General features: G+C 30.5%; 1 protein-coding gene across 1 annotated transcript in view; it reads left to right on the forward strand.

Moving 5' to 3' along the window:
• The first annotated feature begins 388 nt into the window (after window positions 1-388).
• The window catches only part of LOC107438418 (uncharacterized), a 26,452-nt gene continuing 10,825 nt past the window's right edge, over window positions 389-16,015 (forward strand). Inside the window, exons 1-2 of the mRNA XM_016050710.3 lie at window positions 389-666; window positions 12,299-12,531. Of these exons, the coding sequence (XP_015906196.1) occupies window positions 510-666; window positions 12,299-12,531 (390 nt within the window). The 5' untranslated portion in view covers window positions 389-509. The remainder of the gene's footprint in view (window positions 667-12,298; window positions 12,532-16,015) is intronic.

Here is a 16,015-nt window from a genome sequence, read left to right on the forward strand (position 1 = left end):
GAAAACTAAAGGGTCGATAAAGCCTAAAAATTTTTTTTGTGAACTTCGTCAATTATGTTCCAATTTGATTAAAATCTTCATATATCGCATAAAAAATTGCACAAAAAGAAAGAACTGCACAAGGAACTAGAAATAGCTGTCGTAAAAATTTTTTTCGTCTCATCTTTAAAAGAATCTATTCGGTATTTTTCATTCTCTCGCGCCCCCCCCCCCGAAGAAAAATGCATACAGTAGTGAATCGCTGTAGAAAATATGAAATGTTATTGTCCTGATTGCGCAAAACTTAAAAAATTCACACTGTTTCTGTGAATTTTATTCGCTATTTCCCATCTCATATCTTCCATTGATTTTGGCGACTTGGCTCATTTTCGAATTACAGTAACCTCTTCTTGTCAAATCTTCACGCATGGCGGTTCTGAAAACACGAATGTCACTTTTATAATGTAGACAAAACGGGAAAGAACACATTTTTCGCTTTCGCTTATTATTGAATTGTTACGTGACTTTCAATGGGAAATTATTTCTTTCTTTCTTGGCTGTTTTGTACGGTTTCTTGTGTGTATTGGGTGAAAGGAAAGGTGACGATGAATGATATGGAAGATGCGAGCGAAGTCACGTGGGCACATGCTGTCAACAGCAAGGCTGATCTTGAAAGAGAACTAGCAGGTGACACATTTTTTTCAAAAATTTTGTTTACAAATGACTCGGCTTTTAAAAAAATACTAACAGCAAATAAATATAAATAGATAAATATGAGTAGATAAATATAAATAGATAAACGTTAATAGATAAATATAAATATATAACTAAAAATTTATAATTATAAATAAATAAATGTAAATGAATAAATAAAGAGAGAAACAAAGAGATATATAAAATGTTTATTTGTTATCGCGTGTTGTTATGAACTATCATCCTGTCAATTCTTCCCAACTTATAGCTCAGTTTGTTTCGGCTTTTCGTTGACCACACAAGAAAAGAAATGATAACTATTTTTTTTCCAGCTTCATATAATCAAGGAATTTGCCTAGGAGTTACCCTAAAATAAATTATAAAATACTTAATTTTACTATTTCACTTTAAAATACCTCAATTACACCAATCACATCAAGTTTTATTTTAATAAAAACTATAAGAATTGCGCGATTTTTTTAAGACGCCTCTATTCCCCGCAATCTTCGATTTTAGGTTAAATTTTTGATTTTCATTTTTTTTTAAATATTTTTTTTGGGCTTATTTTATTATTTATTTTTTATTTTCTACTTATTTTTATTTTAAGCTATAATTTAGCATTATTCGACTTTCGATGATTTAAGTATCATTCTACAACCCAATTACTTTTTAAATAAATGTTTTTGTTTTTTACTTTACAAACTTCCGCTAATTTGGTATTATTCGACAACGCAATTACTTTTTTTAAAAAAATACGGAAAATATAGGGGTCTCTGCTGTGCTAGATTACGTAAAGTAGCTCTTCATAATTTTTTGTATTTCCATACATTTCTCCTCAAAACTTGGGAGAATGCGATTTGAGGTTTTGAGTTAGTCATTAATAACTACCAGTTTTTAGATTTTTTAAATTTTTTATTTTATTCCAGTTTAAATGGATGAAAATCGATTTGGATGATGCTGAAAAATTCTTTTGACGTAAATCACGCGAAAATAAATGATTAGAATCATCAAAAATCTAAAAACAGACAATTTAACTCAACCTTTCGAAAACTGCTGAATTGTCAGAGTTATATTAGAATAATTTTGTCAGAAAAATGCCTGGATTTAAAATTCCGCACGTTTTATGACGCAAATTCTGATTGAGAAACGTTTGTGAAATTTGCATGTATCGGAAATATACAACCAAATTGAGCACACCATCAGTTTATATTGTGAAAACTCAATAAATGAAATTTAAAGTATACATATTTAGATAAATCAACTACCCTGAATAACTTGTGTTCTAATAACCTTTATGTACTAGGATTCATAATCAATTTAAATAGTTTGTTTGAGGGGATCACTTCAAATAAACTAATTAATTTGGGCAGGCGATACTTTAAGTAACGAAATCTGAGAGAAAAACATATTTTCTGTAAATGAACGTAGTCCTTTTTTTTTCTTGAGGAATCGAATTTTAAATATCTGACTTTTTTAAATTCAAATTTTCACGAACTATTTAAAGAATTTTGTTCAAATTTTGCATTTCGCCATAAAAAAGTAATTTTTTTAAAAAAATGACCTAATAATTTGTATATCTTACTACTCAAAAATTTTCAGACTATTATTAAATAAAATTATCAAGAATTATAGATAGTTATTAGAATTATTTTTCATGCGGAATTAGCTTTGGATAATCGAATTTTATAACGACGAGTAAAATTTTTTAAAAATTCGCTTAAAATGTTCTAGAGTAATAATGAAATGCGCAAAGAATAAAGGAAGGGACTCAAGCTTTGGACCGCTCTGCTTATCAAACTATTAGGACCCTATTTTCCAGATTGCGGTTACCTCCTATATTTTGGAGGTCAGATATCAAAAAATAAATAAATAAAAAAGGGAAAAAAATATATTTATTCAGAGAAAGAACGTTTTTGTGCCAGATTTCGTAACTTATAAATATCGTCTGCTCTCATTAATCAGCCTATTTGAGGTCACCCCCTCGAACTATAAAGATTGAGTCTTAGAACGTAAAGATCCGATCATTCGATCAAAAGTTGTTAAGAGTGGTCCGTTTTTTATGATGCGCACTGTACCTACAACAATGTAATGACAAAGGAAAAATGTTGGGTAGGTTTTTTTCAGGCTAAACTCGCTCTTTTTTATTATTGCGAATCATCAGCAGAAATCCGAATTGGTTGAAAGAAAGGTATGTTTATTCTAAGAAAGTACGTTTTTGTGTCAGATTTTGTTACTTAAAATAATGTCTGCACTAATTAATTAGCATATTTGAGGTCACCTCTCTAAACATTTTTGGGTGGACTGTACATTAATGAACGAATATACATTTATTTTCGGGATTTCTAATATAATATTAATTAAAAAAGTTTAATTTGGGATATTATGAGTTTTTATTGTTATAAAGTAATTTTAACTCCTATAAATTCAAGAAAAAGTTGGATGTATGAAAATAAAAGTCATTTTAAATAAAAACAAGGGAGAATGAAAGTTTACTAATGATTAAAAATTACTTTTCTAACTATATGCAAGACAATCCTGCAATGTTTCTGCAATTTGTTTTGATTATAGCATAAATAATTGTGAAGTTGTTCTGATTTCAGTAGCCTGTCCTTTAAAATTCGTTTTTTTTAGAAATCAATTTTTATCACGATAAGATTTCTGTTTAACTAGCAAAAACATTTGTTATTCAGATGGGTACTGATTGCAATTTAATGATTTTTACGTTTATCGTTCTAGAATTTGTCTGTCATGAATTAAATCAGTAGATCAGCATTTACTAGCATACTGTTCGTTTTCAAAATGTGAATGAAATGCATATTTTATTTAAGATTAACTTTTTAAACTGCTGTCTTCTGTTAATTTGAACATTACCTTAATTAACCACAACTGTTCATCTATTTTTTTTATTGTATAAACGATTTTTTTTAAAATTAAATTTTATAGCTGTCAAAGTCGATTAACAGTTTTTGAATTCAAAAGAATTTCTAAAAGAGAAAGAAGTCAAAAATGCAAGTAAAATGCAATTTTTCTTTATTCTGCATACTATTATACGTTGTACACACTATTTTAATGAGATAAAAAATTTTGTCAAAAATCAATATTTTGTTATTAGCAGCTCAAAAATTTTTACGTTTGTTTTTTCCCTAAGTTCGCAATGATAAAAAAAGAGCGAGTTTAGCCTGTTATTTAAAAAAAAAAACCTACAAATTATTTTTTTCTTAGTCATTGCATTGTTGTAGGTACAGTGTGCATAATAAAAAACGGACCACTCTTAATAACTTTTGATCGAATGATCGGATCTTCATGTTCTGGGACTCATTCTTAATGGTTTACATCAAATAGGCTGATTAATAAGTGCAGACGATATTTTAAGATAGGAAATCAGACACAAAAACGTACTTTCTCTTAACAAACATACTTTTTTTTTCGCTAACGGATTCGAATTTCTGACCCCTTAAAAATAGGGGGTAGCCGCAATCTGGGAAATAAGACCCCCATAGTTTGGTCAGGAGAGCGATCCGAAGTTTGGGCCTCTTAATGTTAATTTTACTTTTTGTGTATTTTGCCATATCTAGAGAATTTTTTAAGTGAATAGAAAAATTAATGCACGCTACTATAAAATTCTTTTATCAAAAGATGCAAAAAATCCAAGCAAAGAATAAATTTTATTAAATATTTATTATTTTTTATCATTTTATTTAATAATAGTCAAAAAACTAGTTAAGACAAATAATAACAATTAAACAAAAATATTAATAACTCCCCCCCCCCATTTTTTTCCGTTTATACCGAAGAGCCATTACATTATGACCACCCTCCATCTATAACAATGGGCTCGTCCAGGTTTTTATGGTTTCTCACCCAGGAACAATGTTTTCATGGGGCACATTAGGACCTATAATCTTCATAGAACAATCCCTGACTTCTGTAAGCTATTTGAACATAGTAGCAGACCAGGTTCACCCACTCATGGCAACAGTTGTTCCTGCGGGGGATGGTGTTTACCAACAGGATAGTGCAATATGCTATAAGGGTCGAATCGTCATGGATTGGTTCGAGGAGCATTCCAGTGACTTTCAAGTCATGTCCTGTCCTCCAAATTCACCTGACCTTAATCCAATAGACCATTTGTGGTCCTACTTGGAAAACCAAATTCGTGCTGCCACGCTAACCCCTCGCAATGTGAGGGAATTGCAGGACCAGTTGGTGAGAGCTTGGTACCAGATACCTCAGACTACCTATCAGCACTTTGTGGAATCAATGCCACGGCGGCTGCTAGCAGTTTTGAGGGCTAAAGGTGGTCCTACGTGTTATTAGCAGGGTGATCATAATGTAATGGCTCTTCGGTGTATATATATATATATATTCTAGAGACCAATGTGTTGCGGTCTTAAGCAAAAATAACATTGCGTTGCTATCGTTCATCAACCCCCGTAATTTATCACGCTGTTCATTTCATACATTTGACACTTCATAATTATTATATTATTAGATTTGAAATCTCATATTTATGTTTGCTTTGAAATTATGTTTGATTTAAAATCTCAACAATTATCACAAAATGTAACATATTGTTGGAATAAAGAGAATGGCAAATTTCCCAATTATTAAAATGAGAATATCTTTCTATCTAACACATCATTGATAGTAGCTATGAAAATAAATTTATTGTGATTATTAGTTTTTTCTTTACATAGAAAAGTCCTCAATTTAGCTCCATCTAATTATGGGGCTGAGACTATTGTTTTACGGTGAAATCTCTAATATTTTTAGGGCAGAATTCTACATTAGCTTTCAACAAAATCTGTAATTTTTGAGGAATTTATTTTAATCATTTAAAATGATTTTTATTTATTTAAAAACTTTTTCCCCACCAATTAACCGAAATTTTTTTTACAAATTGTAATTGAGTGAGCGAGTCTGTTATTAGTCTATAATAGAGTTTGGCAATGTATCGACATTTTTAAAACATCGCAATAATGGTATTTAAAATAATATTCTCATGATATGTGAATACCGTGTTTCATTATAAAAATACGATTACTGTCTACATCGATGATATCGCAATTATTATGCACAATTATAAATATCGAATACGATATCACAAATCCTTACTTTTTCTGAATCTCGAGAACTTTTTAAGCGAAGCGAACATTTTTGACTCACAATTATTAAACTCATTTATCCAAAGACAAATACAGGCAAAAATAATTTATTGTTTTTTATTAACTTATTTAATATTATTCGAAAAAATTTCAATCGTGAGGCATACAAATTTGTACAACATTTTAAAGAATATAGTTTTAAATTTCATCATTCTAAATTTGAGCAAAATTGGTTGAACAGTTTTTGAGTTATCAAACTTAAAAAAAGCCAAATATTTAAAACTTGTTTGATTATCCATAACGATCAACATCGAATATTATATAACAGGGCTTGATCTGGAAATCCGGAGGTTGAAAGCACAGAAATGTTGCCCCCCCCCCCTGGTTGTTACTTTAAACAAAATTTACACGCTGTTTACTTACAAAATGCTCTTAAATCATTTATAGCAAAAACTAATGATGATTAGTAAATCTGAGCTTATATTTATTTTAATTTTTGTTAATTATAATTCCAATAATAATTCCCAAGAAGAAATAAACGCAAAGAAAAATAATTTTTTTCCAACAAGAGGGCCTTTAATAATTCTTAAGCGATGATGTATCAGGTATTAGCTCGAGAGTTGACAAACTTGGATAGTTGTTGACGATGTACATCGCGATATAGCCTAAGAGCTTAACTTAATTGAGCTCCAGAGAAAATCAGGAGGGGGATTGTAAAAGATTTTAATGGAACAGACGTATTATTTCCCGAAATTGCGCAGACAAAGCGGGGAATTCACGCATGACTTGCAGCACCATCTGTTTTCTTGACATATTATTTCGAAACCATATGGTTGCATCTGTCATGTCATTTGTTCAGGTTGCTATTATCCGTAATCCCACAGATCGTAAACATATTATCTTTAACATTTATCGATAATTGTTAAAAGAGAGAAACGCTTATTATTTTCTCCAAAAGTATGTGTGCGTGCGTCTCAATATGTTTTGTTATAGAAAGACGCGTAAATACACAGACAATTTAGGCGCATACACTAAAGATAAATAAACGAGAATATTTAATGAGTCTGAAAATAATCGAAATAATTTTTATGTGCATCATCAGGTTTGTAGGGATAACTTTTTAAGCAGAATTTAAACCGTTGAAAACAGTGTCACTTTTTGTGGGTGGTTTTAAAAAGGCATCATTGAGCTCACAGGAATTATTTTCTTTTCCAAAATAAATAAGACTATTTTTAAAAATTATTATTTTAAAATGCAATATTTTTCAATATAAACTACGACTTCAGTAAAATTATGACTGACATAAATTACTTGTACATTACCCATTTTTTTTGCGACATAAATTTCTACTAAAGCAAAATTACTACAGTACTTTTGTAAATAACTGTTCGATCAGGCATTATTTTTATCGATACAGATTGTTATTTCAGTAAAATTATTACTTTTATAAATTGCTACAGCATTTGGCATTCAATACTACTTTTATAAAATTGCTACTACATTAGACATTCAATATTATTATTATAAAATGCTACTACATTAGGCATATTCTATACTACCTTTATAAATTGCTTCTAAATTAGACATTCAATACTACTTTTATAAATTGCTACTTCATTAGGCTTGACTACATTTATGAATTACTAGTACATTACGCACTCAATATACATTATACGCTTCCTTAGCTTCAAAAATTAAGGCGAAAAAAGTCGACATGTTTCGAGCCCTCAAAACAGGTGTTCGTTCATAAGATGCACCAACACGTGAATAATAAAAGCAAATTAAATTAAAAAAAAAAAACAAAAAAAAACGCAACCTTACCAACGAAAAAAGGAAAAAAAAAACTGAAAGTGAAGAACAAAACAAAGAATAACCAGGGTAGCCGAGGAGAACTAAGGTGGCCGTAATAAGAAGCAATACTTCCTATTTTGGTTGGTTATTAAATTATAGATTTCTCTTATCTTGCATTTAACCGCTTCCTAACTCGGGCATTGCAAAATTCGTCAATACGTTTCGTTTTATCACACGTTATATGTTTCGTTTTATTTTTACTTTTCTAAACTGAGTTTAAAACCACAAGAAATGTTTTTTAATTCTATGATATTACCTTATTACGCTACATTTTACGATAATCTTATTTAGATCGATATTTAAACTATTTTAAAGTTATTGTTTATTGTTATGTAAACTTAAATAATAGGGAATTTAAATAATGTAATATTACGCGAATTCCATACAATTTAATATCATATTATAAATTTTCGTAAACGTGATTTTTTAAATGATTTAGAACTGAATGCTCAAATGATGTGATAATTGTATTTAATATATCAACCTCTTTTGTAATCAAAAATATTAAATGATAAATTGGTTATATACTTTTAAATGTTATTAAAAAATTATTTATGTTCAATAATAGATCTCAATGGAGTCATATTTTCACTCAAAATACACATTTAATTTGAACAAAAATGAATACTATAGGAGGTAAGAAGCAAATAGAATTCTTTATTCTACAGCAAAGCACTAAATAAATAGGTAAATAAACGACCTGAACATCTTTTGACCTTCACGATATCATCGGACCTGTTCACGTTTTAAAAATGACGTTAAACACACCAGTCTTAATCGTACCAGGGGGTGACCTCAAATATGCTAATTAATGAGTGCAAACGATATTTCAAGTCACGAAATCTGACACAAAAACGTACTTTCTCTTAATAAACGTATCTTTTTTCTGACGGATTCGGATTTTTGACTCGAAAACGTAGGGGGGGGGGGGCAGTCGCAATCTAGGGTCCCAATAGTTAGGTAAGAAAGGCGGTTCAAAAGTTTGGACCTCTTAATGTTAATTTTACTTTTTGCGTATTTCTCCATATCTCGAGAACTTTTAATGCAAATTGAAAAATTTTGCACACGATTACAAAATTTATTTAGTCAAAGATAATTCAATGCAAAAAATAACTTTTAGTAAATTTTTATCATTTTTTTTTTATTATTTTATTTATTATTAGTTGAAAAAAGTGTAAATTGTAATTTTTTACATCGTTTTAAAGAATATAATTGTGAGTGAAATCGATCGAAAAGTTTCTGAGAAATCGAATTTTTAAAATGGAGTACGCAAAATGTAAAATGAACATCATGATGTACTAAGCTTAGACCGCTCTCCTGAACAAACTATTGGGACAGTATTTCGATTGCGCGATCCGATCTTTAGATCAAAAGTTATTAAGGGTGCTTCGTTTTTTATTTTGCACACTGTATATATATTTTAAGTAAATAATTTGAACTTTTGTAGAAAAAAACTATTTTATACCAAGAAACAACAATTATTGTCAAACGCAATCGTCATGGTGAAAAACAGCGAACAGGCTCTGATATTTTTTCAATAAATTTTAAGTAATTCTTTTTCAAAGTAAAAAATAAAAGCTAAAATTTACAACACTGACAAGAGTAGTGCTGCTCTCTATACTTGATATTGTTAACTAAGCAGTTGAAAAAACTGATATTTCCTTATAATCTCAGCTCTTACATATTTAAATGAATTCAGTAACTGTTTTTAAAGTGAAAGTTTCAGAATGACTGTTTTGGAAAGAGATAATTATTGTTTTTTAAATTTATTTTTTCAAATTTAATTTAGCAACTCGATGAATGAATAAATTAAAAAGAGAAAGAATAATTGTATCAAATTATTAATAGTATACTAGATGGCAGCACTATAGAAATTTCTATTTATGTACGGTAACACTTCTATAGTGCTGCCATCTAGTAAATTATTAATAAATTGGGACAGTTTAGAAATAGTAAATAATGACAAATATTACCTACAACATGGGTGTTTAATAAATTTGATAAACCATATATCACATATTTGATGTGAAAGCTTTTATATTTTGCGATTTTTAAAAATAGTAATTAATATGATATTATATATAAATAGCAATTTTTTTTATCTTCGTGAAATTATCTTTTGGTAAACAAAATTTATAAATGTGAGCGGTATTCGTATTTATCTGCAGATTATTATTGATTGATGGCTGATTGATATATGTTACCGTGAATGTCGACTTTCATCGGTGAATGTCAACCATCGCAGAGTCGCTTTGGTGAATGTTCGAAATATTGGATATATCCGATTTATTCGTTGATATTATTATATTTATTCGATATTTTAATAACTGCTGAGGAGAAACATTAGTGTTCGGAGTAAATGCATACCGGTCAGTGGCATTGAACCTCAAAAAAATACATTGATGTAGACCATACCGGGCAGTGGCACTTCACTAGACCTGGACCAAGAAGACAATGTGATTGTCAACATTCACCCATTTCGGTCATTCAAAGTAACATATATTCTACATGGGTATAATCATATGAATAAAATTATGCATGGATTTAATATTAAATAAAAAAAAGTAACCCTTAGAGGTAGTAAATTAAACATTATACAGCACTGAAATTTTAAACTTCTTTATAAATTGATTACTTGGAATTAAGTTTTATGTTTTGGTTAACTTCGATTTCCTTTTAATCATCCTGCATTTGAATTACTAAAAACTTCAGTTCACAGCAATTTAGATTTTATGTTCGTTTGATTTTCAGTAAGGAGAGAAGATAAAATTTCAGAGTAGCTTGCTTCTTAAAGGGAAAAAGATGAAAAATTTTTCTTCCAGATATTTTTAAAACACCTTGGAAGGCAATTATTCTCTTTATTTATTTCATGATTCTATCAACAGTGTCTATCACGTCGTTTTTGTTTTCTACTAATTTCTTAAGGAGTAAAAAAATAAAATATATATATCTTAGTTGCAAACATCATTTTTATGAATCAAGACCGAAGTCGTGATTATGAAATCGTAATAATTACGGATAAATCGTAATAGTTTTCTCCTCTGTTATTGGGAAAATATTTTTCAGATTGCCGCTCCTCCCCTTCCAATAATTTAAAGTTCAGTCGTACGCATCCGTTAGAAAAAAACCCATCTTAATTCGGAAAAAGTACTTCTTGTGTTTGATTTAGTAACTTAAAAAATATCGCTTGCACAAATTAACTAGCTTATTTAAGATGAGGCTCTTGATCTATTCAGATTTAGTCCAAGTACATGAAACTCCCATCATTTGATCAAAAGTTATTCACTCTACATTAAGTGTCATTGCATGCAAAATCTAAGAAAAATAATTTGAATTTATTACATTTACTTCTGTTTTGGAATTTGATTCCCTTGTCCTAAATAAATGTCTTTTGAAAAATGTTTTAATCAAACTAGTGCCCCCAGTTCGTTGACGCTCATCAACGACGATGATAACTTTGCAATAATTGTTGTTTCTTGGCATAAAACAGTTGAAATGATTCAACTAAAAATATATGTACTAATAATAACACTTGTTTCACCACTTCCAACGTCCAAATATTTCCCTTATGATACTATTCAGATCCATAAGTAAACATAAATCATTTTTCTAAGCAATTATTTTTTAAAATAACATTTAAAATTGAAAGTGTATTGTTATAACAAATTGGGTGAGATCACAATAATTTAATATTTTTGCTTGCCACACGGACGGATGCATATTTTAAATACAATTTTTGCATTCATGACTTTGTGCATGAAGCAGAAATTTAAGTTCTAAATCATATAACGAATCTCTTTAAAGGTAATTCATCATAGAGTATATTAATGTAATTTTAACCAAGCCATAATAATTGTGAAAAGGTTAATAAGATCAGACATCGATTTAAGTAACTTTTTCTTAAAATATAAACTTGAATTACGTTATTCCAAAGATGATTGTGCTCCGGAAAAATCCAGATTTCCGGATTTTTCGCTAACCTCGAACGGGAGTTTCCGGAAATTCAAGATTCAGAAGTTTAAAGAAATCATCGATCACATTTATGTATAAAAATTCTTGTATATTTTATTTAAAATATTAGAACTAGAATTTATACTAGTCATCTCTTTCATTTGTAAATATTTTTTCTGGTAGAATAATAAATGGGATTAGAGATAAAAGTAAACGTATACATAATTAATTTAAATTATGCTGTATATAATTTATTTTGAATTTCCTGTTTTTTAAAGCTGAATGATTTAAATTTATAAAAACAATAATTTTTTAAAATGCGTCGTTAATTATTTTGCACAAGAAAGTTTCAGTATTTTTGAGTTGTGCTCAGCCCTGGTTATTCTAATAATTATAATAATAAAAGCAATCCTCTTAAACTCTTAATTTAGAAAACAAGCAAAATCAAAAACGGAATAATAACAGTACTGGTAAATACCTTTAAATTACGGATGCAAAAATATTTATGGGAAAACAATACTTTTATAATTTACATCAATTTAATGCTGATGACAACCAAACCAATATGAAAATTAATGTGGGAAAACTGGATCCTACCACGTGTTTTTCCTGTCAACAAAAATTCCCCGACGACAAAAATTCTCCGACAACAATGGAAAACTGCTACACCATCATTAGATTTTAATATATACAGTAAAAAACGTTGCACGATTTTTCAGGTGCTATAGATTTTTTGGAAGCGGATGTGTCCATGGGCTATATCGATGAAAAGGATGTGGGATTACCGGTGCCCGTGATGGCCCATCCACCCGATACCTTGTCAGATATAACACTTGAGGAATGGATAGACACCGTCATCACTAAAGATGCGGGAAAAGGAGTTAAATTAGACTTCAAGTCCATACATGTTGTTGAACCTTCTCTTCGAATCCTACAAGCTCGAGCATCGCAAGTAATAGTTTTTAATTTGCTTCTTTGTGAATCACTGTAACCGCGAATGGCCGAAATGGGCGGTTGTTGACTTCCACCGGTGAATGTTGACAATCACATAGTTCGCTTCGGTAATATATACTAGGTCTAGTTAAGTGCCACTGCCCGGTATACATTTGCCCGGTTTGCCCTACATCAATGTTTTTTTTTTCCAGGTCAAGTCCCGCTGCCCAGTATGCATTTAAGCTCTACTCCAAACAAATATTTCGGACATTCACCAAAGCGACTATGTGATTGCTGACATTCACCGGTGAAAGTCGACATTCTCTTGATGTCGGTCATTCACTGTAACATGTACATTACATATCCTTATCAAAAGCGAAGAAAAATCTTAAGTTTTATTACATAAACTTCATGTTATAAACAGAGCTATTTTATGCTTATGACATAAACTTATATAATCTTTATTACATAAGTAGTATTTCATCAATTTCCTCTACTATTATTCGTCAGATTTCTATAGCATTTTTGTTTTTCCTCGTTTAAACAGTCATTTGTATCCCATTCTTATAGGTTATAACATCGCCAGTTAATATTTAAAGACGAAGAGAGACAAAATCTAAGGAAGAGGATGAGAATGATATAAACTGATTTGATAGGAAACAGAGAGGAGTTGAAAGGCGATAACCCAAATACTTCAAGTTTCATGCTTTTTATTTTATTTTGTAACAGTCGAACCAATTTATGGGTGGACGACTATTAATGTTCAAATAATGTAGCTTTATAATTTTGAACCCAATTCAAAAGACAAGGGAACTCTTGGATCAAGTATTGGGAGAAAAATTTGCCTTTGTGGAGAACTTTTTGATGGAACTAACCCGCAGTTGCGTTATATGGAGAGGAAGATCACAAGAACCTCACATGGTTAGCCTGACGGCAAGGGGACTCGAACCCATCATCCGTCTACCATTGAAGATATTTCAAGTCAGCACTGTGGTCGGTACAAGCCGGATGCGGAATTCATATCGAGTAGCCATCGCTGGGATTCGAACCTGGTTCGCCTCATTGAAAGGCGAACACTCTATCCCCTGTGCCATTGATGCTAAGTTTCCTGTTTTGATGTTTATTGCATTCTCTTTACTGTAATTTGTTACACTTCAATTGCTGAGTCGTGGGCCGGGATAGCCTGGTCGGTAGGGCGCTGGGCCTATATCCAAGAGGTCGTGGGTTCGATCCTCGCCGGCCGAAGACTCCCCGTGTTGTAAATGGTGACTGATGCACGTTAAATCTGTCGAGTCTCAAAGTCCTCCATGTTCCCACAACAAATCAATACCTCTGGGGGTACTGATCCAGGAGTTTCCTTGTCTTCTGGATTGGTTCAAAATTACAAGGCTACGGAGTTGAACGTAAGTAGTCGTAAACCCATGAAATTGGGTCGGCTGTTCAACGACGGTTATAAAATAAAATAAAATTGCTGAGTCGTGGCGACTCGGGGAATGGAGCACTCGCCTTTAATGAGGAGACTCGGGTTCGAATCACAGCGATAGCTGATAGATACGCGTTCCGTACGCGGCTCGCACCAACCACAGTACTGACGATAAAAATCCTAGGGGGTAGACAGATCATGAGGTAGAGCCTGCATCTCGTAAGGCTAACCGTGGGAGGTTTTCGTGGTTTTCCTCTACCTGTAACGCAAATGCGGGTTAGTTCCATCAAATAGTCCTTCACGAAGGCTAGTTTTTCGCAATACTTGATCCAGGAGTTCCCTTGTTTTTTGGGTTGAGTTCAGAATTACAAGGCTAAGAAGTTGAACATAGAGAGTCGTAAACTCAGAATTGAGTCGGCAGTTCATCGTAGGTTATGAAATAAAATACCTCTGTTGAGGTTTTAAATATAAATTCGTTATTCCCATACGTATACTTTTTTCGACAAATATTCTGTTTGTACGAATAAAGGGAAGTCCTTAATTTCCTTCAAGTGTTCGGAAAGGAGCATTTAAATAAAAATTAGACTTTTCAGTACACAGTGAAATAATATAAGTATTTTTAAGTTCAGGTTCTTAAATTAACGGAAAAGGCATTCCACTTCCATGTTGACCAATCAGAACGTTATTTCCTTATTTACAAAATGGCTTTTTAATATTTTTTTTTGCTTCATTTTGTTCATTGAAATGTTTTTTTTTGAGCATAGTTACCGAAAGGTTGTAAATATTTTTAAAACTTTTTCACCATTTTTCAATGTTTAATTCTTAAAGTACAACTTCAAAATACTTTTAAAACCTTTTTTTGAAGCTCAAAGTGAATCCGTGTTCAAATTTTAGTAAACAATTACCATCCGAAAATGACTTACAATAAAATTTTACAAATGTAACAATGCTGGGTTAGACACAATGTTTATAAAAACAGCTGAAATTTTAATTTTATTTTTGGAAAACAGGGGTCCCAAAATTATGCAAATCTAAAATAAATTTTAAAAATTTATAAAATATTATCTTAAAATAAGGACACATTTGTGCATAAAAACTGCAAATCTTTCATGTAATTATCAATAATGTGGTATCGTAATTAACACAAAATTGTACACATTTTTTGATCTAAATAATTTTATAAAATAATTTTATAAATTTAGAAATCTTTAGCTTAGGCGATTTCTTGTATTTATTAATGAAGTTTGAAGCTTTTAGATGTTTGAGGAACCAACAATAAATCACAAACGGAAAATATTGTTTTTGGACACCCTAGGCCAAAAAAATGTACGAATAAATTTGCAATTGTAACAATTAATGTGATTATTATATGCGATAATTGCACACATTTTCGTAAATTTGGCTTAGATATTTTTATGAAGATACCAACATTTCTATAAAAAAACTAATTTATTTTCTTTCGTTTTTTTGTTATAACATTAAAAATATTCAATAAATTTGAAGATTCCATCAAAGATTTATTAAAAATGTCTCCGGCATTGTTGGCCATCATTCCCCATAGAAACATTTTTTTTTCGCCTGTTTTTTTCCCTTATGCAATCATATATCGGTGTAGAAACATTTATTGTAAGGTATTATAATTTGTTATTTAATTTCGTCTTATGATTCAAAATAATATTTGAAGAAAACCCTTTATCATTTCGAGTTTCTTTCGAAAAGTACGAAAATTACTTTGAAAATGGCTCGAAACTTTTTTCATTTTTAAGATATAAAGTTTTTTTATGAGTCGTCAAATACGATTCACTGCAAAATTATGAGAAAAAAAAATGTAAAATATTTCCGCGCATGCGCAATATAAAAGAACCACTTGAATGACTTATATCTTGCGCACGCAGAATTTATTCAAGGGGGGGTGTTCATAATTTTCTGAAACTACTAAAAGAAATTCGAATCTGTTAAAAAGCACTATTATTTCCCTAATTTAGACAGCTAGACAATTTTGACTTTTTATTTAGACAACATTGTTTAGTTAAATTTTGATTTGATTTTTTAAGTTTAAGAACGCAGAAATGTATGGCTC

Source organism: Parasteatoda tepidariorum, chromosome 8, assembly GCF_043381705.1.
Source record: "Parasteatoda tepidariorum isolate YZ-2023 chromosome 8, CAS_Ptep_4.0, whole genome shotgun sequence".
NCBI classification, from domain to species: domain Eukaryota; kingdom Metazoa; phylum Arthropoda; class Arachnida; order Araneae; family Theridiidae; genus Parasteatoda; species Parasteatoda tepidariorum.